Genomic DNA, 27,729 nt, shown 5'->3' with positions numbered 1-27,729 from the left:
GCTTTCTCAAGGGACGCCATTTAACCGGCTGTCACAATCTTCGTACAATCAGCACGAACCACTCGGGATGTAACGCTCAACAGTGCATCCCACTAATAATGCAGCTGCTTCGTCTTGATGTTATTCTTTATCAAAAGCTACCGCGACACTTTTCAATTTCAAACAAGCGCTCTCCCAGGGTCCCCCCTGGATGCGGATCCTTGGGACGTCCCTACCCTTAACCCCTAACCCTTAACTGAACCATTGCAAATTCAACTTCAATGGAGTAGGGACATCCCAGGGATAATATACTGTAGCCTACGTTCATCATAGATGCTTTCCTGTGAATATTCTTCAATTGCTGTAATTTGTTGTGTAGGCTGTATGAGGGTATCAAACTGTTGATCAGTTTATACCAGGGGTGAACATTACTATCACATCTGCCAAGGAAGGAGCCATCTTCTCACCTGATTGAACTAAATAACACCAAAACAACGAGTGAAATTAGTGAGTATTTACTTTTGTAAACATAAGTGTTTATTTGTATATACATGAGTATATATATGAATCTATAATTACGTAAGAGGAAATAATGTACAATGCATAGCAAAATCTCTGTACAAACCAATAAATAATGCCAGGTCAACAAATACATAAACAACGACAATTCCATATGACATCTTAATATTTTCATGAGACAAGACAAATACATATAAAGGTTTTTAACTCTATGATAATGGCAACAGATGCTGCCAAAGTAATATGCAGAGTAGGACCAGTCATTCCAGGTAAAGCAAAGCAGGCTCCAGTAAATGATGAATAACACCACAAAACAATCAGTGATCAATCAAGTGGTAGTAAACACACAGTTATGTAAAGCATAAAATATACTGAACCATTTCAAATGTCAAGAGTCAAATTAGTTACTGTTACTATTCAGGAAAGTGGTCCAGTTTCTCCAAGGGTAACCAGTAATAACCACACTGCCACCTTGGCTTGAACAGTGTATCTGAGGTTCTTAGAATGTTGTTGTAGTGTTCAGAACATAACACTCAGAAATTTCTCCCCAAGAAAAAGCAAGTGATAGAGAAATGAAACAAATATTGTATTTTGAGAGTAACAGACCCCTCGTCCTCCCTCACCCACTCTACTCGTCTCTTTGGTACATATAGGGAGGGGTAAACCAGCTGCCACCTTTCTCCACGGCCTGAAATATTTTCTACCACCACATGGACCTCTATCTATTCTCCGTCAGGGTTGAGTTTTCCCCATTTAATTGTGTCATAATGGACAGTGAGACAGAGAGAGAATTCGTGTTCACAGTGCTCTCCATAGAAGAGAGCCAATCGGAGTAATCGGCAAAGACCCAATCACAGTGTAAGGGAGCAAATCACAGTGAGGAAGTTCGATTAAGTGCACCAGGCTATGGCCCATGACGTGAATGGGCCAAAGCGGTGAGGGAGGAGTACCCTTCTCAAATCGAATTGTAATTTGTGCCGCTCGGTCATGTTGTCAACAAGGCAGCATCATGCATCGTTCAGAAACATACATCTCTTTTTCCATAAAATATGTTTGAATCTTCTAATTAGTTTTCATAGGGAAGGCAGATAAAGCCTTTTTTTTAATCAAAAGCAATCACTACTGCATGTGAAAACACAGAATCCTAGTCATTACACCATGTGCTTAACCTACGTCACTTTTGTTTTCAGCCAACTTCGCCATCGGCCAAAACGGGGTACATGGCTCACAGCTAAGAGGCAACCCGGTTACAAAACTAATGCAATTAAAGCTAACCCAGTTCACCCGGGGAAGTCCGGGGCATTAATTGAATACCCTCAGTGACACCGCCCAGAAGAGATAACCAATCATTATGCTATGTATGTCCCCCCAAAAAGAACTCAACATCACGGGGGAGTTTCCACCATATTGCTATTACTCATCTCTATGGTCCTATCATGGTCATCAAGGAAAGGACACACATTTAAAAAGCAACTGAAGGGGTTGGGACCAGCATACAGCACTGAGCAATAAAGGCATGTAATGTCAGTGAAATGACAAACTTTTTGGTCATCTATTCCATGACATAAAAAGACCACTGGCATGCTTGTAATCATTTCAGAGTTGGTGTCATTACTCTCACTCTGTCTGCTTGTAAGTAAGAAAAAGCTTGTTTGGGGTTTGATGCACTCCTTTCTTTTGAGGCGAGGATTGTTAACTCCTCTTGCATGATTGGGCAGCCATAAGGGGAATCATCAGGCAGTTACAGATTATACATGATACCACTAACCCACTGTCAGTACTGGGATGTTTTCCATACAGAGATAGTCCAGTAGGGACAGGGTGGTATGAAATGCTGTCCTCTGAGCCCCTGAATCACTCAGTGATACTCAATACCATGCAGTCGTATGAAAGTCCCAAAGTCATGCCTGAATTATTGACCTTTAGAAAATGTACATTTAGCAGCAGCCCCATAGCAAAGGAAAGGGTGGCAAAAACAACTAAAGCAATAGCCTAACTGTAATGGGAACATCGTCAAACGTAAAGGTCCAATGCAAAGTAATACTGATATTATGCTGTGAAGTTGGGTATTTTTTAAATACCATAATACCGTATCTCTATCACGTTTTCCTCTTATTTTACACCTACCTCTCTGTAATCTTTCTAATGTTTATTTTGAGCATATTGAGCCCCATTGCTACATCCTTCTTCCTTGTAGTGGTTAGAATTGAATATAACAAGATGTGTCTCTTGGCTGCTCTTAATAGAGTGTACACTATTCACACCTTGTTTGCTCTGAAATGGGCACAGACTTTAACCTATATTCATATGGCAGCATCTGCAGTAAACTCTTCAAACTTACAAAGGAGCACCTCTCTATCTAATCACACCGGGATAGCACACCAGGCCACTTTAGTTTTCTGTATGTTCCTTGTGCTCCTGTTTTACTATATTTACTAACACCCATCTTATCATCACAGAGTCAAAGAGAGTATTTAACATGACCAGATATTCCAAATATCTGTAAACACCATTGACACAAACTCAGGCACGAAGGGTTAGGGACAGCACATTGTTAAGCTCCCAATAATCAAGGCCTGAGCCAAGAAGACATCATTCTCTTCAGGCTTGTCTGGAGAGTCCTGGTCTGGACACAATTGTGTTGATACCGGTAATTGCTTCTCCTGCTTTGCTGCCTGCTTATGATGCATGCAGACAGTGCTTGTTATCCACTAGGCTCCGTCTCTAGTGTAGTTCTCAGATACTTTAGTGTAGCTGGATTTAGAGGGCCTTAATCCAGAAGACTGACAGAGAGCTGGGACACTCGCCCTCAGAAGATCCCTTTGGCAATTTTCAGGCCCTTCTGTTTCATGCGGGGCAGTGTAGAGCTGGCTACACTCTTGGCCCGGCCTGTCTTGGATGAGGTACGTTTCTTCAGCACGAAGTTATAGTTGGCGGTAGAGTTCATGGCATAGAAAACGTTGGCATTGTCTGGGATCCGCAGCTCTATAGGGTGAGAGGAGAGGTGCATATTTTGTTAGTAAAAACATTTGTTTTCCAGGTAAGTAATTCATAAATTACTTAGAGATAAGTGTCAGTTGTAAGAACAACAAATTGATATACTATTAATGACAATCTGTTTGAATGATAATGAAAAGTATTATAAGGTCCAATGCAGCCATTTTTATCTCAATATCATTTGCATGTTTCCGTTAGGGAACGCCTACTTTGAAGTGCGCGTGTGCAATAACTAAATTCGCCTTTGCACTCCTAAACAACGCCATTTTTTAAAACTTTGGCAAAGGGTAAAGTCTACAAAACTTAGTCCACTCTGTTTGTTACATATTTTTGTTTTGGGAACTGAAAATTGCATTGAGATGAAATGTTTCATCGATGAGAAAATTTGCAGAATGTCGGCCAAAATCCATCTCGTTCCATCTTCTCCCACTGCCGGCCACTGGGCTTCCTCTCACTACCATATTTGGTCGTGAGTGGAAACGCCAAGCGGATGCTTCACATTTATACATCCAGTGAAATATCTGTCTCATTGTTCTATCTGTGGCACTATTTTCAAAGTAACATCATCACGTGATCAACCACATCCGAAGCTTACGTGTTTTTTCAAACCGGTGTTGCAAAAAGCGAGATCCCACTGATTTCGCTGTTGTTCCAATGCTTTCTTCGATTCCAAGCTGCTTTCAAACACCGACCTCTACTGGACATCATACTTACAATGTAGTTAGGATTTTTTAATTAAGTGTAACCTGAACGGTAGCTCAGCAGGTTGAGTCGGGTTCTTCGGGACTGCCATTTTTTCCTTAACTATAGATTTAAGAAGAAAGTTAAGCAAAGTTGCTATTCCTCAAAAAAGTTATTGGAAACTTTCTTGCGCTATTTCTTATGTTTCTCCTTCAGTAAAAAGTTAAGAATTTCGATTATTGAAAATAAAGTTATTGGAAAGATAGCTAAACTCATAAAAGCAATTAAACATTGCTTTATCATTCACTCACAAAATTCATCTGAAAGTTTCAGTTGATTATTTTAAACCCAAGAACACGTTTTAGAACGGTAATCTCAGTAAGAAATATCCTAACATAATTGCCATTGCTTGCTAGATCGCAAGCTAAAACAAATGCCTAGCAACAAACATCTTAAGATTTGTAAGAAGATATTTGAGAAGTTCGTAAGAAAATCATTAAATCTTAAAATATTGTTGAGGAATTGCACTTACGAACTATTTTATGAACTTGTTTTTTTTTCTTAAGAAGGGATAGCAATTAAGTGCCTTACTGTGATTGTTTTCAATTAAAATGGTCAAAGAGAAACAAAAATAGCTTATTAGCAAAGAGACATTTCTCAAGGAAGAATTTTGCTAGGACTGTCTGGGAGGGATCAAATCAAATTTTATTGGTCACATACAAGTGTTTAGCAGATGTTATTGCAGGGTGTAGCGAAATGCTTGTAACTGCATGGTCTGAGTGGGGAGGGGAAAACAGTAAACCAGCTGTTATTGGCAGAGCAGCTTGGAACTCTTTTTTATTGGTCCATTAACTAATTTACCCCCTGGTGATGTCACCAGGCAGGCCAAAACTCCAAACAGCTCTTACACTAAATGGGCATTATTATCATTTTCATAATTTCACAGTATTATTCCAACCTCATATTGTGGAAATATAAAAAACACGAAATCAGGTTTTTGGGCCTTTAACATATTTTTGGTAAATTATCATATTACCTTTTTCTTCAGAGATTTTCTGCATCAGCTCATAGTCCTCAGCTTTCTCTTGCTCCAGGTTGTGTTTCACCATGGCTTTCCTGATGACTGCTGGCGTCTTGTCTTGACTGGTCACCTGCACCAGGAGATAAAGAACACATTTTTAGTTGACATATAAAACTGATTTGCCTGAAATCTCTTCTCTGGCTCACACATTGTTAATTGAATCAGCCGCCCTCTGCTAACAATTAACATTTTCCACAAGGAAAACATTTCACAAGAAATGAATCTACTAATCTAAAATAACTCTCTCCTGCTCCTCCTCCTTTGTCTTACCAGGATGCTCTTGTACATGTTGCCGTTGTCCACCTCCAGGCTGACTCTGATGATGCAGCAGTCATCCACTTGCTGGTTGTAGCGGGGCAGGGAAAGGGTGGAGTAGCAGGATACGGCTGAGACTGAGCGCTTGTGGGAGTGGGAGGCGCCTGGGAGAGGAGTGGAGGAGGACACAGAGGAGGACGAAGCGCTGCTGGAGCCCGAACCAGAACCCATCCCTGAGGTGTCTAGAGACGACAGGGAGGTGGACTCCCAAAACTAGAGAAAGAGAGATTGATTACAACCATTTACAGTCCACAGAACAAGCTTCTGTTGCAGAGTGGCATGCTGCAATAAACAAATAAAATGTGAAATGTGAAGGTATGAGTCGTAAGTATAAAGATAACGAGGATGAGAAGCTGAGAAGTAATGTCTGTGATGAGACGGTAGTGAGGAGGTTAGAAAGAAGAAAACCCCTCGTGTTAGAGTGAGGAGGTTAGAAAGAAGAAACCCCCCTAGTGTTAAAGTGAGAGGGTTAGAAAGAAGAAACCCCCTCGTGTTAGAGTGAGAGGGTTAGAAAGAAGAAACCCCCCTCGTGTTAGAGTGAGGAGGGTTAGAAAGAAGAAACCCCCCTAGTGTTAAAGTGAGAGGGTTAGAAAGAAGAAACCCCCTCGTGTTAGAGTGAGAGGGTTAGAAAGAAGAAACCCCCTCGTGTTAGAGTGAGAGGGTTAGAAAGAAGAAACCCCCTCGTGTTAGAGTGAGAGGGTTAGAAAGAAGAAACCCCCTTGTGTTAGAGTGAGAGGGTTAGAAAGAAGAAACCCCCTCATGTTAGAGTGAGAGGGTTAGAAAGAAGAAACCCCCTCGTGTTAGAGTGAGAGGGTTAGAAAGAAGAAACCCCCTCGTGTTAGAGTGAGAGGGTTAGAAAGAAGAAACCCCCCTAGTGTTAGAGTGAGAGGGTTAGAAAGAAGAAACCCCCTTGTGTTAGAGTGAGAGGGTTAGAAAGAAGAAACCCCCCTAGTGTTAGAGTGAGAGGGTTAGAAAGAAGAAACCCCCTCGTGTTAGAGTGAGAGGGTTAGAAAGAAGAAACCCCCCTAGTGTTAGAGTGAGAGGGTTAGAAAGAAGAAACCCCCCTAGTGTTAGAGTGAGAGGGTTAGAAAGAAGAAACCCCCTCGTGTTAGAGTGAGAGGGTTAGAAAGAAGAAACCCCCCTAGTGTTAGAGTGAGAGGGTTAGAAAGAAGAAACCCCCCTAGTGTTAGAGTGAGAGGGTTAGAAAGAAGAAACCCCCCCTCGTGTTAGAGTGAGAGGGTTAGAAAGAAGAAACCCCCCTCGTGTTAGAGTGAGAGGTTTAGAAAGAAGAAACCCCCTCGTGTTAGAGTGAGAGGGTTAGAAAGAAGAAACCCCTCGTGTTAGAGTGAGAGGGTTAGAAAGAAGAAACCCCCTCGTGTTAGAGAGAGAGGGTTAGAAAGAAGAAACCCCTCGTGTTAGAGTGAGAGGGTTAGAAAGAAAAGGCTGCTGAGTGGAAGTACCGTGAAGTTGGGATCAGGAGTCTGCCACTCTTTCCCCAAAGCAGAGACGGAATGTTTTACTGAGGATGTAGAGGTCTATAGAGGGAATCACAGCCACAGTTAGCCAAAAGTCTGACCGGTAAAGTAAGTACACGAAGCAGTGTCAATTCATATGGCCCTTAATCATTATAGAAGATCAATTCAAAGACATGACGATGTCAGGACTGAAATTGCTGCAGTGACGCTGTAATTTCAGTATCTCAAAAAAAAAATCAAGATGGATGTGTGCGGCATGATGAAATGCCTCTGCATCTGGCGGGAGTGTTCTCCTCCCCCCATGTGACCATGGCCTGCCTCCTCACCTTTCTCTCTTGGGCGTCCGGTGAGTCGGACAGGAAGCTGGCGTTGACATCCTCCAGGTCAGAGCCGCTGGAGCCGGCTGAGGTGACGCTGAGGGTGTCCCCACTATCAAGTCCCCCTCCCTGGTACGGTCTGAAGTGGGACTGGTCAAACGACTTGGAGTGGGAGCTTCCTGCACTGCTGCAGCTGGCCTCAGTTAACTGCCGACTGGAGATGGAGGAAAACACAGAGCCGAATAAGAACCGGACCTCTAAAAACATCAGACTGTACACAATGGAAAACAACGGGTAAGCATGTACGCTAAAAATGTCATTACTCATTTTCAATCACACTGAACAAAAATATAAACGCAACATGCAACAATTTCAAAGATTTTTACTGAGTTACAGTTCATACAAATCAGTCAATTGAAATAAATTCATTAGGCCCTAATCTCTGGATTTCACAGCTGGGAACAAAGGATTTGTTAGTCACAGATGCCTTAAAAAAAGGTAGGGGCGTGGATCAGAAAACCAGTCAGTATCTTGTGTGACCACCATTTGCCTCATGCAGTGTGACATCTCTTTCGCATAGAGTTGATTAGGCTGTTGATTGTGGTCTGTGGAATGTTGTCCCACTCCTCTTCAATGGCTGTGTGAAGTTGCTGGATATTGGCGGGAACTGGAACACGCTGTTGTACATGTTGATCCAAAGCATCTCAAACATGCTCAATGGGTGACATGTCTGGTGAGTGTGCAGGTCATGGAAGAACTGGGACATTGTGAGGCCAGTTGAACGTACTGCAAAATTCTCTAAAACGATGTTGGAGGCGGCTTATGGTAGAGAAATTAACATTCAATTATCTGGCAACAGCTCTGGTGGACATTCCTGCATTCAGCATTCCAATTGTATTGTGTTGTGTGACAAAACTGCACATTGTAGAGCGGCCTTTTGTTGTGTACAGCACAAGGAGCACCTGTGTACTGATCATGCTGTTTCATCAGCTTCTTGATATGTCACACCTGTCAGGTGGATGGATTATCTTGGCAAAGGAGAAATGCTCACTACCATGTATGGCACATTTCTGTGATCTTTTATTTCAGCTCATGAAACATGGGGCCAACACTTTACATGTTGCGCTCATATTTTTGTTCAGTGTATAATACATTTAGGGATAGTGTGAAAAGTTGTCTATACTATATGGGACTTACTCGCTCCAGCGTTTCATGATGCCCCCGTTCTTCTTGGCTCTGAGAGTGTTGCTGGCAGACTCTGACAGCGGTTCAATCTCACAGGACAAAGTGTAGCTATGGAGAAAAGGAATGGAAATGACAACACTGTATGCCCATATAGACTTGATTCTTTTCATTTTACATTTCATTAAAATCCTTAGGCCTCTCCTCACCTCTCTGTCTCACTGAGTCTCTCCACTTCTGAGAACCAATCCCTGAAGAGACTGTCCTGGGTGAAACTGTAGTTGTTGGACGCCAACTGCAGAAGCTTAATCTGAGCTATCACCTCAAACTCCTGCAAAGAGAGAGAGGGGGGGGGGTGAGTCTCTGCCAGCCATCTCTGGTGGGTCACAACCATAATACCAGGGCGTCTCCCTGTTTACCAACACCTATTTAACATAGGTACATATGAATTTAATTTACCTTTCGTCGCTTCTCAAAGTTAATAAGTCCACTCTGGAATAGAGAACAAAGAACAATTAGACGTGGCCACTATTCATGTTGCTATAAACAGAGACTTAACAAGTGGACTGAAGAGGCTACAGGATCCAGAGGTAGATAGAGATAGACTCTCACCTCTGTGAAGTCTTTCATAGCCGTGTCCATCATGACCAGGTCAGTGAGGAAGGTGCCCAGGTAAGGAATGGTCCCCTGCATCACCCCCTGGGACAGAGACAGTCAGAGAGAGGAGTTATCAGAGAACAGTGACCACAGGAGCAATAACACTCATCTAACCACTAGATGGCGCTATGAACACAATAACAGCATAAAGTGGTTGATTTTGGTATTTCATGTTAAAAAAAACCCATCTAGACTCACCAAGTCTCTCTGCTGCTGGTGTCTCCTCTGTGCTCGTTTAGGGTTCATTTCCAGGGTGGCAAATTTAGAGGTGCCCTCCTGCAGAGAGAGAGGGAGGAGAATCTGGTTTTACAAAACTGCCTAGAACAGTGCAAAAACCAAATGGGAAACACAACTGGTAATGGCCATGATTACAGGGGCTTAACTAATTCACAAATGTATGAGAGGGTGCAGTATGGGCACTGTCGAGTTAGCTCTCACGTTTCTGTGAATGGTGCAAACCAGAGTGAATCTTCACCCCCAGGTAATGAGAGCTTGCAATCCTACACAGGCCTGGTTGGGCTGGCCCAGATAGATAGAGCAGTAGTGGTAAGTGGGACCAGAGGTAAGCAGGACAACGCCTTGGGATATCCCTTACAGGCTCATGCATCATTAGGGTGGGGCTCTTATCTCTACTTGCCAACTGCCTATGACGTCAGCGGGGATTCCCTCTGAGCAAGCACAGGTTTCCTCTGTCAATTCACAGCCAATGTACAAATACGTCAACAAGCACCACAGGCTTCAATGTTAGGGCCAATTCATATACACGCCTAATAGCCTAGGAATGTGGATAGGAATACCTGTTGGAGAAACCCTCTGCTTTTTCCAATCATAATTGCTTCGCATGACATCAAAGCAATTTCACCATTTCACCAGTGAAAGAATATGCCGGCAGTTAAAGAGTAACTTATCCTAAACAGGCATAACAATGACAAGGGCACTTCCTATTTCTTTGTGTAGGAATGTATTCAGGTGAGCAGACTAAATATGTTTCTCACGGAGGATTCAGATATAACTGAATATGTTGTCTGCTATCTAATCCTCTGTGATCTTCATCAAAGAGAGTCTGATCTGCCTCTAGTCCTGGTAGAAGCACTGAGCCTCATGTTGAAAGGGTAAAATATGAATGACTACTGTTGACACGCTGTTCTTCTGCAGGCATGCGGTTAGGCATATCAAGTCCTCTCGAAACACAAACACACTGATACATGCACTGGTGGATCTGATACACTTTAGAGAGAACACTACAAGGTAAGATTCTATATTGTGTTGTACAACTCATGATGAATGATAAATTAGCTAGCAACTGAGAGGAGACAAGGTGTTAGCTAGTTAGTCTATTTATTTTCAGGTTGCTATGGAGACCCAGCTGTAGAGATAGAGATGAGGGCCGATTAAGCAGTAATGGGTCAGCCAGCCATATTTCCTGTCAACTACTTAGTTGTCAAAACCCACTTTTGACACAACCACATCCTGTTTATGCAGTCCATATCCTAAAAGATCTACTAGGTGCTGAGTAACATTTGGGTCATTTATGGACACAATCGTTTCTACATCCACGTTTGTCCCTATGATCTTTGACCCACCTTGACCAGCAGCTCTCGGCTTAGAGAGTAGTTGTTGTCATCCGAGAAGATTTCTGACAGCTCACGGAAGGTGCGGAAATTCTCTCTGTTGGCAGAATAAGTCAAATAGGTCAAAAGATGAACCTAATATCTCAGTGGCAAAGACAAACCTAAACCACAACTGCAAAATAACTCAAAATTACATTTTAACTTCTACCATCAACCCAACCATAAACCCACGTCACTAATGATGTTTTCTTTGGTGGTTGGGGAACTTGACCATGAAAACCCCCTGGTTCAATTTCTAATCTAATAGTACACCCTCCAACCCAACTGTTATCCCTCTGTCGCTGACCCCGTCTCACCTGGACACCTCATCCCAGGTCCTCTTGAGTCGGTGGAGAGAGTTACACTGCAGGGCAGAGAGGATAGCTCGCAGAGATGAGAAGTTCTTGAGGATCCGACATTCCTAAACACAACAGAAAGAACCCATGGTGTGAGAAAAACAGACATGACCAATGACCTACACATGAAACTAACTGTTGAGTGATTGAGCCAGAGAGCGGGTCTGATGCCTTACCCTGGCCACCTCTATCCAGCGCTCCACCAGTCTGGCCCGCTGGGTGGGCTTCAGACAGGGGTTGCTGAGGCAGGTGGTGATGACACAGTTGGTGACACTGTTGAACTGGGCCACTGTGGCCCGAATGGTGGGGGCCAGGTGCTCCTTCCCCTTCTTATCCCGCTGGGACCAGATGCCCCCCAGGCAGTGGTAGGGGACCACCTTCTTGAACAGATCCTACAGGGTGATGTCAGGGGGGAGGGAGAGAGAAGGTAAGGGTAAGTAAGGGTGAGCACAAAGAAGTTGAAATTGAAGTAACTTGAACTCGAGCAGCAAGTTCAAATTAAGAGGAGAATGTCTCACCGCATCCATGAGTGTGAACTGCTCAGCAACCATGATGGGGTCAAAGGACAGTAAGTTCAGGGCAGGAAGTTCGTCCTCAAAGACACTCTCTTCCTGCGTGGCGAACGGACAGCCAACGTGCTCCACTGTAAAGAAAACACAGCTGAGCTAATAATCAGACTGCCTAAATGACCGTCTATATTACCAGTTCACCACAGGCCCTTAATAAACATCAGCATCCCCATCATCCCTGATATCTCTGAGACACAGACCAGTTTAACCCTATCCTGGCTCTCACCGTCAAGGTCCGGCTCACACCGATGCCTGCGGTGGAAGAGGGCCAGCAGGTTGTGTGCACGGCGCTCCAGGTCGGAGCCAGGGAAGTGTTGGTGCAGGTAGGACATCAGGTGGTGTAGACAGCTATACTGTGGAGGACTCCAGAAGTCCTCTGAGTACTGGTCCAGCCACGCCCCCAGGATGGACGACACATTGCTGCAAGACACAACCCGGATGGGAAGAGGCAGGGAATGAGGAGACGTGCAGATGACAGAGAGGGAAGGTGGTACATTAGAAATCTGAAAGATCAAACTGTTTGAACACGCTGGTCTCCCCAGACACTTACTGTCTGATCTCTGTGTGGTCCTCCTGAGTGTGTCTGTGTACGGCTATACCAGGCTGGTTCTGAAGCTTGGCATACCTAAGACACGAAGGACACATCTGTCAACGTTCTACAGAGGGAACTGACACGTACACTGTGTTAGTTTGTGTGTGTTTGTGTGTACACATGCACGTGTGGTTTCAGCTTCATAGCCGACAGTCTCTGTACCTGTTGAGTAGGAGGCCCAGCACCTGCTGGGTGGTGGCGAAGGAGCGGTAGGTGCAGAGGAAGATGGTGACGTAGGTGGAGTCCTTGCCCCTGAACGCAGACACCATGTATTCCACCAGCCTCTCCAGCGTACCAGCCTTAATGGTGCGTACTTTACACGTCTCATACAGGCTGAGAGCAGAGTCTGTCTCCACGCCCAGCCATCGCTGTCCCTTACTGGCCGACTGGTGCAGCTGTACCTTCCTCAGGGTGATGGTGAAGACTGCCCCCTCCTCCACCTCCTCTCCGATCTCCTGTGTCGAGCTCTACAGGAAAAACAAGACAGCAAAATGTTGGAAATACACAAGCAACGTTTGAGATGGAGCCTTTGCTCTTTCTCTCTCCCTCTCTCTCTCTCACTCACACTCATACACACACTTAGTGTGCACATATGTGTGTCTATCAGTGGAGGCTGCTGAGGGGAGGATGGCTCATAATAATGGTTGGAATGGAGTCCATGGAATGGCATCAACCACATAGAAACCACATGTTTGACGTGTTTGATACCATTCCATTAACTCCATTCCAGTCATTCCAGCAGCCTCCACTGGGGTATATGCATAAATAACAATACTGTTCAGCAAACAGAGGTTGCTATAGATACACAGCCCAACAACACAGCCCATGCTTTACAAACAAGGAACTAACAATCAAATGTATTTATAAAGCTCCTCTTACATCAGCTGATGTCACAAAGTGCTGTACAGAAACCCAGCCTAAAACCCCAAACAGCAAGCAATGCAGGTGTAGAAGCCCAATGAAAGAGGCCATAAAACAGTTCACTGTTGTTGATTGTTGTCACCATTCGTTTTGTTCTCCAGCTCTCCAACACAGAATGATGTAAACAGTGATGGTCATGTATACGCACACAGTCTGACATAACCAGTACATGTAGCAGAATACATGTACATTACAGGACTTTACAGTGAACATCCCAGGCACTTGACCCAGATAGCCAAGCAACATCGGTTTAATCCCTTTTTGGCTTCCGACCTCTGTGGTGGACTGGTATGTACAGTAATCTAGCATGCCACAGACATCAGTCATACCCTTACTCGTGTATCTGTCACACGTTATTCATCAGAACCTTCCAGTAGCTAGGTATACAGCAGCTTCTCCCTCAGACATCTGCTGTTAGTCGTAGCCTACTCTGTACTCTCTCACCTTCAATCACACAGCTGCTCTGTTTTGCCCGGTTTCCATGGAGTGGAGCAGCTGCATTTCCAGTTCAGGTGCTATATTCATACTATCAATGATTTTTGAACAGAAGTGTTTACTGTATGTTGTTACAAATCATTTTTTACATGTTTGTAGCCTAGTGGTTAGAGCGTTGGGCCAGTAACCACAAGTTTGCTGGATCGAATCCCTGAGATGACAAGGTAAAAATCTGTCGCTCTGCCCCTGAGCAAGGCAGTTAACCCACTGTTCCCCGGGCGCAGAAGACGTGGATGTCGATTATGGCAGCCCTCCACACCTCTCTGATTCAGAGGGGAAGACACATTTCAGTTGAAGGCATTCAGTTATACAACTGACTAGGTACCCCCCTTTCCCTTGTATGGCAGAGGCTGAGCACACCAGCACTGGACTTGACAGTGAGAGTAGCCCATATTATCTGAGCCATACAGAAATGCTGCTGGCCCATCAATCTAAACCCAATGGAACACAGCCCTGCTCTTAACATAATGGCAACCTTTCTAGGTTCATGGAGCAAGGCCTCAAATCAGTGCTATTCAGATTCACCAGGTCTTGAATAATGAAAGAATGAAAAGAAGAAAGAAACCATAATCCTAATGTAAATGTAGATTAAAGGGTTTCGATAAGATTAGGCTTGTATGGAAAACTCTATTTGTGTAGTCTGTGTATGTGTATACAGTGATGAACTGTGGCTGCCTGTGGTATGGCTGTGCCACACAGGACCTATTTACAACTGCAGAAAAGTCAGGGGACTCTCCAGAGACCAGGTTACCATGGAAACCAGAGGAAACTCCCAAAGAGCCACAGGAACAGGGCATAAGTAGGGCCAGGAAACAGACATATAAGTGAAAACAGCTTCCCCCATTTAGCCTTAACCAGTCATATTCCCTCTCTCCCTGACTCATAGCTTAGTCAGCAACAGAGGTGTCATGGGTAGCTCTAGTAGTGTGCCTTTGGTCTCAATTCCACTTTCTGTTGTTCTAACACAAAAAGAGCCACCATCACAAACATACAATATATAGATGTAGGATCTTCATCTGAGCCAGTTTGCTACAGCATGAAAATAATCCTGCAGCAACAGGAAATGTTCATTATTATGTGGATTATAATGAATGGACATTTTTGTAGGGGCTGATACATTTTTGTAAGGGAAAAATCAAGGCTGAAATTTCAAAGTGGAAATTACAAACTTCAGAAGCCTTTTTAAATCTCAAATGCATTACACCTTTTAAATGTCCTGCGTTGCCGTAAAGTTATCCTGCAACAAGGTGATCAAATTGAGGTCCTACATCTGTTCACCATCGGATTCAAATAAACTACGAAGACCTTTGTCACCAACCATCTCGTTGACAGGTTTTCATTATTCTGTGAGTACTCGTTCATATGATAATTGTATTAGTGCTGATTTTTATCAAGTGTTGATAGGCCTACTTGAGTTGATTTTGTATTAAGTGTTGGATCTTGAGTTGATTTGATCAAGTGTTGTGCTTGAGCATTCACTAATAGTGGCACCATGCATTCTAAGAAGTAAACTTCCTCATTATGACAAACAGGTGCTGCTGTCACAAGGGTGTGATGATGACTAGATACTAGACAATGGCAGGAAAACTCTAATAGGGAAGAAAGGAAACGAGACTCACGTGGGGATGAGTCTCCTTTCAAACAAGTCATCAGTTTATCGGAAAGCGAATTCTAACTGGAAAGTCCATCAAAAACGAAAGAATGAAAACTAGCCTTTAATTGACAGGCCAGGAACCTCACTATAACCACAACTGCAACATTTGAATGGGTTCTGTTTTGCAAGCTCACTTTTTATGCAAGACTGTGTCAGAATGAAAACTTCTATGGGGAACTTCCTCTGTCAATGCAAGTCGACAATGAGTGGTCATATTCACGGTCTCACCTACAGTATGTACTATGCATCCCATCTCTAAAAATAATCTATCTGGATGTGTTAGCTTCAGTCAGTTGGAAACCTTACGAATAGCATGTAGCGAGTCTATAGCCACAATGACCACATAAACAAAGCATTGATCTTTGGACTCTGAGCTAGTGCCAACAGAGACCTCCATCCTTCAGCCAACAGTTGCAGATAATCCGTTCTATACATGTGCCTGAATACACATTGTCACATGGCACAATCACAGCTAATGCACATAGCATCGCTATAACAATCTACTTTTTATAATTGTATTTCAGTAGTTTGTTGATAGTGTTGGCTATTGGGGAATTGTTGGCAAATCCACAACTGGTTTTATAATCATCCTCTCCTCCAGGTGTTCAGGGAACTGACACATAGAAAGTCCACACCAGAAAGAGATCTACTCCGAAATAAAGTAAACAAGTACACAACACAAACAATAGTGCAGTCCAACAGTGACCCTCTAGCACAGGCAGCAGCTTCCGCTAACACACAATGACTGTTTAAAGCCAATAAGATCATGTACAGCTTAGGATCACTTTTTTTAGAGCAAAATCTCAACTATAAACACAAATATACACACAAATTACACAAACTTTGCAGAAAATGTCCCGTAGACATCAATTTATGATTTACACAAAACGTAGTATGCAAGGGTAACATGCGAGTGTGCATTATCTGCTTGTCTTACTCATTTTCTTTTGAGTGCTGTTCTTTAAGAGAGGGCCTGTGAGCACAAGAGAGTTGAATGTTCAGAATGTTCTTTGTTCTATTTGAATTCATATCAGGAGCTGTATCCACAAAAATTAGATTTGGAATAGTCAGACAGAACAAGGCCTACATCCTTGCTATAACACTGGTAGCCAATGGTTTGGGACATTAGGAAGAATTCATGTTTGGAAGTAAGTCAAAGACAACTACTTACTTGGTATTAAGTCTCAAAAACTTGGAATAAAGTTATTTTCCAGGATGCAGGCCTAAACATTCCAGACACTGTCTGTTTCTTTCATTCAACCTTCATGAACCCCAGTGCCACTCTCCTTCTCTTTCACTCGCTGTCCCTCTTCATCTCCCTTTCCCTTTCTCTCCCTTTCTGTCTCCATTCAAATGAGCTACAAATCCACCTACAGTTTCTCATTACAGTACTCAGTCAAACTTCCGCCTGCAGTCTGCAGTCTTCAGGATAAGATCCAACAAACAATGGTCTCCTTAACAAAAGGACATTTGTAGAGCATTTCCACAAACACACACACACATACATAAACACACACAAAACAACAACAAAGTATGTAATTAACTATTTGGAGGGAGAGTATGATTTGCTATTGACTTATATGTCCAATTTGTTCATTACCACATATGTGAAAATAGTCTTTAAATTCTTAAGCCCTAATATTTTAATTATTGCATTATAAACAATAACACTTTTCAATTACGGTCCGCCTGTCACGTCCTGACCATAGCAAGATGTGATTTTCTATGATAGAGTAGGTCAGGGCGTGACAGGGGGTGTTTTGTGTTTTTCTATGTTTTCTATTTCTATGTTTAAGTTCTAGTTTTTGTATTTCTATGTTGTTTTTTTGGGGTTAATTTCCAATTGGAGGCAGCTGGTCCTCGTTACCTCTGATTGGAGATCATATTTAAGTAGGGGTTTTTCTTCCTGGGTTTTGTGGGTGATTATATTTTGAGTAGTGTTTGTTTCTCTCTGCGTCACGGTTTGTTGTTTTGTAAATTCAGTTATTTATGTTTTGCAAAGTTTTACGGATTTAATAAAATGTGGAACTACAACCACGCTGCACTTTGGTCCGATCCTTTCGACAGCCGTGACACCGCCATCTTTTACCAAGGAGAATTTGTGCCAGTATCACCTGTTTCATCTCTTTGATTGACCTAATAAACTCAAAACCGAAAGAAACAATTAGCTATAAAGTGTAGTACTTTATCATCATAACAGTATATTGGCTAGATGACTATGAATCATGGCTAATGGACAAGGGCCAAAGGAAGGACACACATATACAGGGTGAGGACGTCATCCACAAGACAAAGTGGCTCCTCCTCTCTACCCTTGGTTGTACCACTATCCGTAATGTAATATTTCAGATGACAGAGTGACCATAACAGTATCAATCTTATGCCAAGCCTGTGACACAGCACTCCTGAGATAGACCGAGTTATTTACAGACTCTCACTACACCATCATTTCAGCTCAAGGATATATAACCGCATAGGGGTTACAGGGGCTATAGGGGCCCTAAAGCAATCAACGGCCATTGGCTGAAGTGTCAAAATCATTTCAATGGACTGAGTTTCCTTATACACAACTGAACCATTGAATTCCAATACTGTACATTCACCATGCCTTCTCAACTGAAGGAGAAGAATGGCTGTGATTGTAGAGGCAGCTCCCAGGCCAATGAAAGAGAGGGATTAAGCATTAGGTAATTGTGTTACTGGAGAGGATTAGATTATAGGAGAGAGAGAGTTAGTGCATGTAGGAGTGGAGACTGAATTGCCCTCTAAACTTGTGACAAATGAAGGAAACATACTGTCTTTAATAATAATGGAGCGTTTGAGTTCCAGCCTTTCGTTTCACAAGCTTGTTGAAACTCTTAAAGCAGCATTTATTCTTCAGAAGGATATTGAACGTATTTAGAAACATGCGTGCCAGACGGCGGTGTTACTGGTAACATACAGTAAGTACACACACACGGTTTGTATACGCACTTTCCCAGAATTACAGATGTTTTGCCTGCCAATTCTTGATCTGATGTAACAACTAACAACATTCAAAGTCACTGTATCAATTACGCTCTCGTCCTCATATGATCTCCTCTGATCGAAGGAGGCATTATGTAAGGCCAACCAATTTGATTAGTCATCCCCAATGCTTTATTTGCGGCAACTTCTCAGTGAAAAACAACTGTGAAAAGTACAGACCCATAGTATAATATGTGCTGAAGTGTATGTACTTCTTTACACGTTCCCCATCTGCCTATAAGGCCAGTATTGAGCATCAGCAGATAGTAGCCTAAGTTAGAAGGAACATATCCCACTCTTTTGGATCTTCCAATGAAATGTGGGTAGTACAGGACACTCAGGACTTATGTCATGATAACATCCATAATAAAACTCTGTAACATCACTATGAACTTCAGTAGGCCTACATTTTATACATTTTGATAAGACTCAAAATCAATAGGATACTACCACATCCCAAATGTTCAGTTTAGGGACACTAGCTATAGGCCGTGAGCCTAGAATTACTGATTCGGTATTGATGTAGAGTTCTTTACGCACAGCTCACTGGCTTACCTCAAATAGTGGTAGGTCAGGGTCCAAATGGGTAAAACTGTGAAGGACCACCGGGCTTTCGTTCTCGCCAACCTCCAGCTTTACCCCATCCCAAATATTTCGCACCTTCCATGTTCCAGCATCAAACATCTCATCGAGGTATCCTGATTTGATGTTTTGCGCATCGGAGTACATCCCCATAAAGTGGACCATTGATAAAGGATACGATTATGGCAGTCAATAGCTGCTGTGACAACCTATCTTGGTCGTACATCCATAGTTCCTTCCTATGATAGGCTACAATAACATTATTTTTACCATGGACCCACCCACACAGTAAAAATGGACTTACATAGACGGAGTATGCTACTGTCCTAAAGGCAAGCGCCTCGACCTACTGTACTTGGTAATGCATGACTCAGTTACGGAAAGTGCTTCATAGCTCCACCTTTCTTACGGTACCCTTCCCTCGGGGAATCGTTGTTACTATTATGTCGCTGTGGAAACCGTCTCCAGAGAAGGTATTGTATATTGATACATTCGTCCGGTTAAAATGTATTCACTGCATGCATCTATTACGCGCACAGAGGTATTATACCTCAGTAGAAATATTAAAGGATAGAAAACAACTAGAGCGTATAGGCCACCAAAACCTTCCAATAAATCTAATGGATGGACCATAGTCAGTGAAGCATTTTGAAGGCAAGAGAATCTTTTAGATGTTATATAACCCCCAGGGAGTGCTGGGGGATGTTTTACAATTGTGCAATGACTCCGAAGAAATTATCTTGAGGTGAGGCAACAACTACAAGTAACATTCAATACTTTTCTCCTTTTTTGAAAATAGCTGGTTATCTAAAAAAAGATGATAAGTTTGCAGGTCAAAGGAATGGTATCATTAGGGGTATAATTGTATGTTCTGTGGATGAGTGCTCATGTCATCTCCAACATTGACTGGACAGACAATTTTGATGGTATTTCTCTTGAGTGACACTTCCCTCTGCTGGTCAGAATTGGAACACACTTGGAACCTCTTTAGAACCAAACGTTACTATAACACATTGCAAAATACAATATTCAACAACATACACTATTCTAAGTGTGAGAAAGAAAAGAAAAACAGGTGTGACTGTGAAAACATCTGCTTTAACAACAGGGGGGGGTTCTCCAATACATTCCTGAGCCCACATTTTCTCCCATGTCCTGTCATTCAGCAGCACAAGATAGAGATTACTGGTGCTGCTATGATTCAGATTCACAAATCTCTCCCTGAACAGCTGTATGGGATGAGGAGATACAGACAGAGAGAGGAGAGAGAGAGAGTGAAAGGGATGGGGTAGGGAGAGGGAGAGTTGTCAGCCTGGAGGTGCAACCAGCTGGCTACCTTTTGCCCTTCTATGATTGAACCACAGTCCACCCTCTTCCATTTGTCAGGCTTCCTGCTTGAATCAATAAACAGTGTTGTTCTAATATGGCAGATACCCCAACATGGTTAACTCTCAGCAAGTGCTCATGTACTAACTGTACTATTACTACTAACCTATAACTACAAAATACAGAAGTATGATCATATCACACTTAGAACAGAAACAACAAAGCCAAGCTATTGGATAATATGCCACTGCTAAATGTGAGGAACACACACATACTGTATGCACACACGCACATGCTCGGGCTCATAAAAAAATGTCATTTATCAAAGAAACTCACATTTTTCCGGCATAATATTGAGTGTATCAGAGTTGATACCTACCTTTCGGTCTACCTCTCTGTGTCTCACAGTAATGAAGGCAGCCTGGCACATAGACTGAGTCCAACAGTAGTCTCCACCCCTCAGCAGCCCACAGGTCCACTGAGCCCACCACATCACTGCTTCCCTCAGAACCAGAGAATAAGACTGGAGAATAAAACCGGACCGGGACAGAGAACCAAAAGCACGGCTTAGGGCTGTCCCTTCTCTCCCCTCCCCAGTCACAGATTGGGTGACCACCTCAGGCCCACTCCAGTGGATGTTTACTTAATCAGTTGTGTCAACACGCAAGGAACTGAACAATAAAATATTAACTTCTACTAAAAGATGATAGGGATTCCAAAAAGCCTGTTCATAGCTTGTAAGAGTGAAGAAACTGTCCCATTGTTCAATTGCAAATTACAACTATAAACGGTATTTTACAGTGCCTTCAGAAACTATTCACACCCCTTGACTTCTTCCATATTTTGTTGTGTTACAGCCTGAATTTAAAAGTAATTACATTGAGATTTGTTGTCACTTGCCTACACACACTACCTCATAATGTGAAAGTGGAATTATGTTTTTCGGAATTTTTACAAATTAATAAAAAATGTATATCTGAAATGTCTTGAGTCAATAAGTATTCAACCCTTTTGTTATGGCAAGCCTAAAAAAGTTCCGGAGAAAGAAATTGCTTAACAAGTCACATAATAGGTTGCATGGACTCACTCTGTGTGCAATAATAGTGTTTAACATGATTTTTGAATGACTACCTCATCTCTGTACCCCACACATATAAAGACCAGAGAGGTTTTCCAATGCCTCGCAAAGAAGTGCACCTATGGGTAGATTGGTAAAAAAAAAAGTTGCCGGAGAGGAAGGAAACAGCCTCCCTGTGGCTCAGTTGGTAGAGCGTGTTTGCAATGGTGTTTGCAACGCCAGGGTTGTGGGTTCGATTCCCACGGGGGGCCAGTACGAGAAAAAAAAATGTATGAAATGAATTGAAACGTATGCATTCACTACTGTAAGTCGCTCTGGATAAGAGCGTCTGCTAAATGACTAAAATGTAAATGTAAAATGAAACCGCTCAGGGATTTTACCATGAGGCCAATTGTGACTTTAAAACAGTTACAGAGTTTAATGGCTGTGATAGGAGAAAACTGAGGATGGATCAACAACATTGTAGTTACTCCACAATACAAACCTAATTGACAGAGTGAAAAGAAAGAAGCCTGTACAGAATAAAAAGATTCCAAAACATGCATCCTGTTTGCAACAAGAAAATACTGCAAAAAATGTGGCAAAGAAATTTACTTTTTGTCCTGAATACAGTGTTATGTTTGGGACAAATCCAATACAACACATTACTGAGTACCACTCTCCATATTTTCAAGCATAGTGGTGGCTGCATTATGTTATGGGTATGCTTGTAATTATTAAGGACTGGGGAGCTTTTCAGGATAAAACATTTTGCCAAGCACAGGGAAAATCCTAGAGGAAAACCAGGTTCAGTCTGCTTTCCACCAGAAACCTGGAGATGAATTCACATTTCAAATGGATAATAACCTAAAACACAAAGCAAAATCTACACTGGTGTTGCTTACCAAGAGGACAGTGAATGTTCCAGGGTGGGCGAGTTACAGGTTTGACTTCAATCTGTTTGAGAATCTATGGCAAGACTTGAAAATGGTTGTCAAGCAATTATCAACAACCAATTTCAGAAAGCTTAAATAAAAGAAATAGGCAAATATTGTGTAATCCAGGTGTGCAAATCTCTTAGAGACGTACCCAGAAAGACTCAAAGCTGTAATCGCTGTCAAAGGTGATTCTAGCATGTATTGACTCAGGGGTGTGAATACTCACGTAGTCCCATGTGGCTCAGTTGGTAGAGCATGGTGTTTGCAACGCCAGGGTTGTGGGTTCGATTCCCACGGGGGACTGGTACGAAGAAAAAAAATGTATGAAGTGTATGCATTCACTACTGTAAGTCGCTCTGGATAAGAGTGCTAAATGATGTAAGTGAGATACTTATGTATTTAATTTTCAATAAATTAGCAAACATTTCTTTTTCTTTTTTACATTTACCCCTTTTTTCGTGGTATCCAAATAGTAGTTACAGTCTTCTCCCATCGCTGTAACTCCCGTACAGACTCAGGAGGCGAAGGTCGAGAGCCATGCATCCTCCGAAACACAACCCAACCAAGCCACACTGCTTCTTGACACAATGCCCGCTTAACCCAGAAGCCAGCCATACCAATGTGTCGGAGGAAACACTGTACACCTGGCGACCATGTCAGCGTGCACTGCGCCCGGCCCGCCACAGGAGTTGCTAGAGCACAATGGGACAAGGACATCCCTGCCAGCCAAACCATCCCCTAACCTGGACAACGCTGGGCCAATTGTGTGCCGTCCCCTGGATCTCCCGGGCGCAGCCGGCTGCGACAGGGCCTAGACTCTAACCAGGATCTCTAGTGGCACAGAGATCAGTGCCTTAGACCACCGCGCCACTCGGGAGGCCGTAAAATTTGCAACATTTCTAAAAACATGCTTCACTTTGTCATTAGGGTGTGTGTAAAGGGGTGAGAAAAAAAATATATTTAATACATTTTTTTATTCAGATTGTAACAACAAAATGTGGAATAAGTAATGTGGTATGAATACTTTCTGAAGGCACTGTATTTCTCTGAACAGAAAATAAAAATGAAATCACTGGCATCATGTTACCCTGAAATTCCCAGGGCTATTCCTATTCAGCTGAAATTGTGAGGCAAAATGTATATAAGGCCTAACAAAATAGATTATGGCAATTCTATATTTTCATCAGTTAGTCAGCCAATGGACTGACAAATGTAAACCGAAAGCAAACATGGTGAGCATAGGCTGTCAAACCAAAAGCAGTGCCAACACAAGTACAGCTTCCTTATGGTGGACTACAACAACAAGACAAACACGTGAATGAGTTCACCATAAGTTACAGGCGTTGTCGTCAATCTCTTATAAAGGTTACATAAGAGCCTAGTTTTATGGGGCGTTATGTGATCTAGAAGCCGAACAACCTGAACAAAAAAGTCACCAAGGAAAATCCCACTGACAGACAGAGAGTTGGCTCCTTAAAACCTTTTACGGCAGTGGCCTATATCAGATGGAGTGGGCCAAAATCCCTGCTGCAGTGTGTGCAAACCTGGTCAAGAACTACAGGAAACGTATGATCTCTGTAATTGCAAAGAAAGGTTTCTGTACCAAATATTAAGTTCTGCTTTTCTGATGTATCAAATACTTATGTCATGCAATAGAATGCAAATGAATTACTTCAAAATCATACAATGTGATTTTCTGGATTTTTGTTTTAGATTCCGTCTCTCACAGTTGAAGTGTACCTATGATAAAAATTACAGACTTTGGAAGTAGGAAAACCTGCAAAATCGGCAGTGTATCAAATGCTTGTTCTCCCCACTGTATATATATATTTTTTTTTTACAAAAGGCACACGTAGCCTACATATCAATACACACAAACTATCTAGGTCAAATAGGGGAGAGGCGTTGTGCCGTGAGGTGTTGCTTTATCTGTTTATTGAAACCAGGTTTGCTGTTTATTTGATCAATATGAGATGGAACGGAGTTCCATGCAATAATGGCTCTATATAATACTTTATGCTTTCTGGAATTTGTTCTGGATTTGGGGACTGTGGTGGCTTGTCCCCTGGTGGCATGTCTTGTGGGGTAAGTGTGTGTGTCAGAGCTGTGTGTAATTGACTATGCAAACAATTTGGGATTTTCAACACAATGTTTCTTATAAAAATAAACTTTTAACCAAGAGAGACTGGCATGCATAGTATTTATATCAGCCCTCTGATTACAATAAAGAGCAAGACGTGCTCTGTTCTGGGCCAGCTACAGCTTAACTAGGTCTTTCCTTACAGCACTCGGCCACAAGACTGGACAATAATCAAGATAAGACAAAACTAGAGCCTGCAGGACATGCTTTTTGGAGTGTGGTGTCAAAAAAGCAGAGCATCTCTTTATTACAGACAGACCTCTCCTCATCTTTACAACCATTGAATCTATATGTTTTGACCATGACAGTTTATAATCTAAGGTAACGCCAAGTAATTTAGTCTCCTCAACTTGTTCAATAGCCACACCATTCATTACCAGATTCAGCTTAGGTCTAGAATTTAGGGAATGATTTGTACCAAATACAATGCTCTTAGTTTAAGAGATGTTCAGGACCAGTTTATTACTGGCCACCCATTCCAAAACAGACTACAATTCTTTGTTAACCATTAGCATACATGGACACACATGTTTTGTTTAATGCCAGTGGCAGGTCATTGTTAAAAATAGAAAAGAGTAGAGGGCCTAGCGAGCTGCCCTGCGGTACACCACACTTTACATGTTTGACATTAGAGAAGCTTCCATTAAAGAAAACCCTTTCAGTTATATTAGATAGATAGCTCTGAATCCACAATATGACAGAGGCTGAAAAGCCATAACACATACGTTTTTTCAACAACAGGTTATGCACTGAAATCTAACAGTACAGCTCCGACAATCTTATTATTATCAATTCCTTTCAAACAATCATCAGTCATTTGTGTCAGTGCAATACATGTTGAGTGCCCTTCTCTATAAGCATGCTAAAAGTCTGTTGTTAATTTGTTTACAGAGAAATAGCATTGCTGGCAGAAAGTTTATAGGTCTGCTGTTAGAACCAGTAAAGGCTGCTTTACCACTCTTGGGTAGCGGAATTACTTTGGCTTCCCTCCAGGCCTGAGGACAAAGACTTTCCTCTAGGCTCAGATAAAGATATGACAGATAGGAGTGGCTATAGAGTCAGCTACCATCCTCAGTAGCTTTCCATCTAAGTTTGTCAATCATTTTCCCACCTCTTCCACACTAACTTTCCAAAATTCTAACTTATTATTTGTTTTTTATGCATGAATACGATGGCTCACTGTTCGTTTTTGGCATTTCCTGCCTAAATTTGCCCACTTTACCAATTAAGTAATCATTACAATAATTGCCAACATTAAATGGTTTTGTGATGAATAAGCCATCTGATTCAATGAAAGATGGAGTTGAATTGGTCTTTCTGCTTATAATTTCATTTAAAGTTCTCCAAAGTTTTTTTCCATCATTCTTTTGGTCATTGATCTTGGCTTCATAATATAGTTCTTCTTCTTTTTGTTAAGTTTAGTTATGGGCTTAAAAGAAAAGGAGACACCTGTACCATGTCAGATATAGAGTTGAAATGTATTCCATTTTGAGTTTGCATCTCAATATTACACTTTATATACATCACAGAAGACTGAAATAACAAAACTGACATAGAAACACCGGATTTTCTGTGTTTTTTTAAAATAACGTTTATTAATTTAAAATATTCATAACATTCCACCCATGAAGCCACTCTGCCATTTGACTGCAGGAAAGGGCTACGAAACGTCCCATTCAAACAGAGTGAAATAACTCCTGAGAACGACAGCCCTCCTAACTACCTGACAGAAAGAGTCTGCTCTTGTGAACGGATGGATTTATTGCATGCCATTATTTCAAGGAGCTGCAGGCCCATTCTGAGACACTCCTAGCTCGTAGGTCTTAGCATTTAAAAACTTTTTGACAACTGCACTGCAGCTAAATGAGGACCATTTGAAAAGCAACCCCTCTGAGGCAGCTTAACAATACCTTAAGGAGACCCCCTATCTAATAGCAGGGAAAAGCAGGGTCTTTCTGATAGGGTTTGGGTCAAGACTGCCAGCAGGAACACAAAGTTTTACGAAATACCTCTAAGTGCAAAGATTCTGATTTCCAATTTCTTTGTTCAACATGTAATTGGAAATAAATCATAGACCAGCTGCTACCATAGGGAACAACAAAAGCAACTTCCTCTATAATCAAGTGTAAGAGGGTTTGAGTAAGAAGAGCACGGCTAGAGGAAGACAGCTGACACAAGGAAACACACAGAGATGGACTTGTCACAGTGAGAAGGAACTAGAGACCAATGTCACACAGTCTATTTCCAAACTCAGTGAATAACAACAACACAAAACCAAATCATTTCCAACACCAACAAAAAGAATGAACCACCAAGTAGCAAGTAATACCATATTTATAACTATGTAATAAATAATAAAAACACTTGACCAAACATGCACAAGAAAAAAAATATCGAGGTAAACGCACACCGCAGGGGAATGGTTGCCTAACTCTGCTCTTGGATGTGTGCCAGACACACTGAACAGCTGAACCATCACCCTGGTGGTAGAATACTGTAGCAGACAAACACATCCTCCTTCTCTGAATCACCACCCTCTCTCTCACCCATAAACTCTTTCTCTCACATACACACATACAGCCAAAAAGACTGCGACTGAATCAAATAACAACATATGAGCTCTTTCTTACCAGATCATCCAGTATGTTGACAGGGAAGTCAAACATACACATCTTGACTGGCTGAGCCAAGGCTTTGTGAAGGCTGAAGAGGGACTTGGTCTCCATGCTGCTAAAGCACTCACAGAGACAGAGCACAGAGACAGAGCACAGACGACCGATGCTCCCGGAGCAACAGATCACTACACTCCCTCTCGCTTTAACGCTCACTCTGCATCAATCACACACACACACACACAAACAAACAGGAACTCCGGGCTGCTGTTAACAGAAATACCACCACAACTTCCACTGCTGCTGCCGCTGCCTCTACTGAAGACTTGAAGGAACCTGTCTGAGAGGGAGAGAAACCCCCTCGGCTCCCTCACCTGCTACTTCTAGCCTCTCTCTCTCCCTCCCTCCCTCTCCCTCTCACTCTCCTTTCAGCGCTACGTTGGAAGAATCTAAATTGTATACTCCTCGCGTCGTCTCTATTCTCTCCTCATCTCCTTCTCAAAACCTATTGGAGGAGAAGGTCAGAGGGGAGGGACCTTTGGCTTTCTCATCCAATAGGTTTTGAGAAGGAGGCGAGAAGAGAGGACGCGAGGAGTGAGAAAATGCAATTCTCCCAGAGTGTTTCTCACAAGGGAATGTCTGTGCTACGAGCTGCTGCCCTCTCTGCT

At 42.4% G+C, this 27,729-nt stretch overlaps 1 protein-coding gene across 4 annotated transcripts; it reads right to left on the bottom strand.

Moving 5' to 3' along the window:
* Window positions 1-483: 483 nt before the first annotated feature.
* LOC115199955 (ral guanine nucleotide dissociation stimulator) lies at window positions 484-27,461 on the bottom strand. Of its 4 annotated transcripts, none has more exons than XM_029762536.1 (18): window positions 27,080-27,461; window positions 12,493-12,797; window positions 12,289-12,363; window positions 11,965-12,158; window positions 11,688-11,812; window positions 11,346-11,561; window positions 11,131-11,234; window positions 10,787-10,871; window positions 9,402-9,479; window positions 9,159-9,245; window positions 9,006-9,038; window positions 8,756-8,877; window positions 8,562-8,657; window positions 7,374-7,578; window positions 7,033-7,107; window positions 5,528-5,785; window positions 5,213-5,327; window positions 484-3,483 (listed from the first exon to the last, which is right to left on the bottom strand). In XM_029762536.1, the coding sequence occupies exons 1-18, from the start codon at window positions 27,173-27,175 to the stop codon at window positions 3,308-3,310; spliced, it is 2,445 nt and encodes an 814-aa protein (XP_029618396.1). In that variant the 5' UTR covers window positions 27,176-27,461; the 3' UTR covers window positions 484-3,307. The 4 variants fall into 4 exon arrangements, with proteins under 4 accessions (XP_029618396.1, XP_029618395.1, XP_029618393.1 ...); XM_029762535.1 differs by lacking the exon at window positions 27,080-27,461 and adding an exon at window positions 20,694-20,913; XM_029762533.1 differs by lacking the exon at window positions 27,080-27,461 and adding an exon at window positions 18,962-20,671.
* Between the last annotated feature and the right edge of the window lie 268 nt (window positions 27,462-27,729).

Source organism: Salmo trutta, chromosome 9, assembly GCF_901001165.1.
Source record: "Salmo trutta chromosome 9, fSalTru1.1, whole genome shotgun sequence".
NCBI lineage: Eukaryota > Metazoa > Chordata > Actinopteri > Salmoniformes > Salmonidae > Salmo > Salmo trutta.
The sequence above is the reverse complement of the archived record's forward strand: the minus strand, read 5'-3'. Positions and strand labels throughout refer to the sequence as shown.

What these genes read in the sequence shown, in the direction of transcription:
- LOC115199955 (XM_029762533.1), bottom strand. Translation starts at nt 19,153, where the DNA reads ATGGTCCACTTTATGGGGATGTACTCCGATGCGCAAAACATCAAATCA. An exon ending in CTGACCTACCACTATTTGAG is followed by an intron (nt 12,798 to 18,961) that starts GTAAGCCAGTGA and finishes TTTTTCCTGTAG; the next exon opens with AGCTCGACACAGGAGATCGG. An exon ending in GCCGAGAGCTGCTGGTCAAG is followed by an intron (nt 9,480 to 10,786) that starts GTGGGTCAAAGA and finishes CTCTCTCTGCAG; the next exon opens with GAGGGCACCTCTAAATTTGC.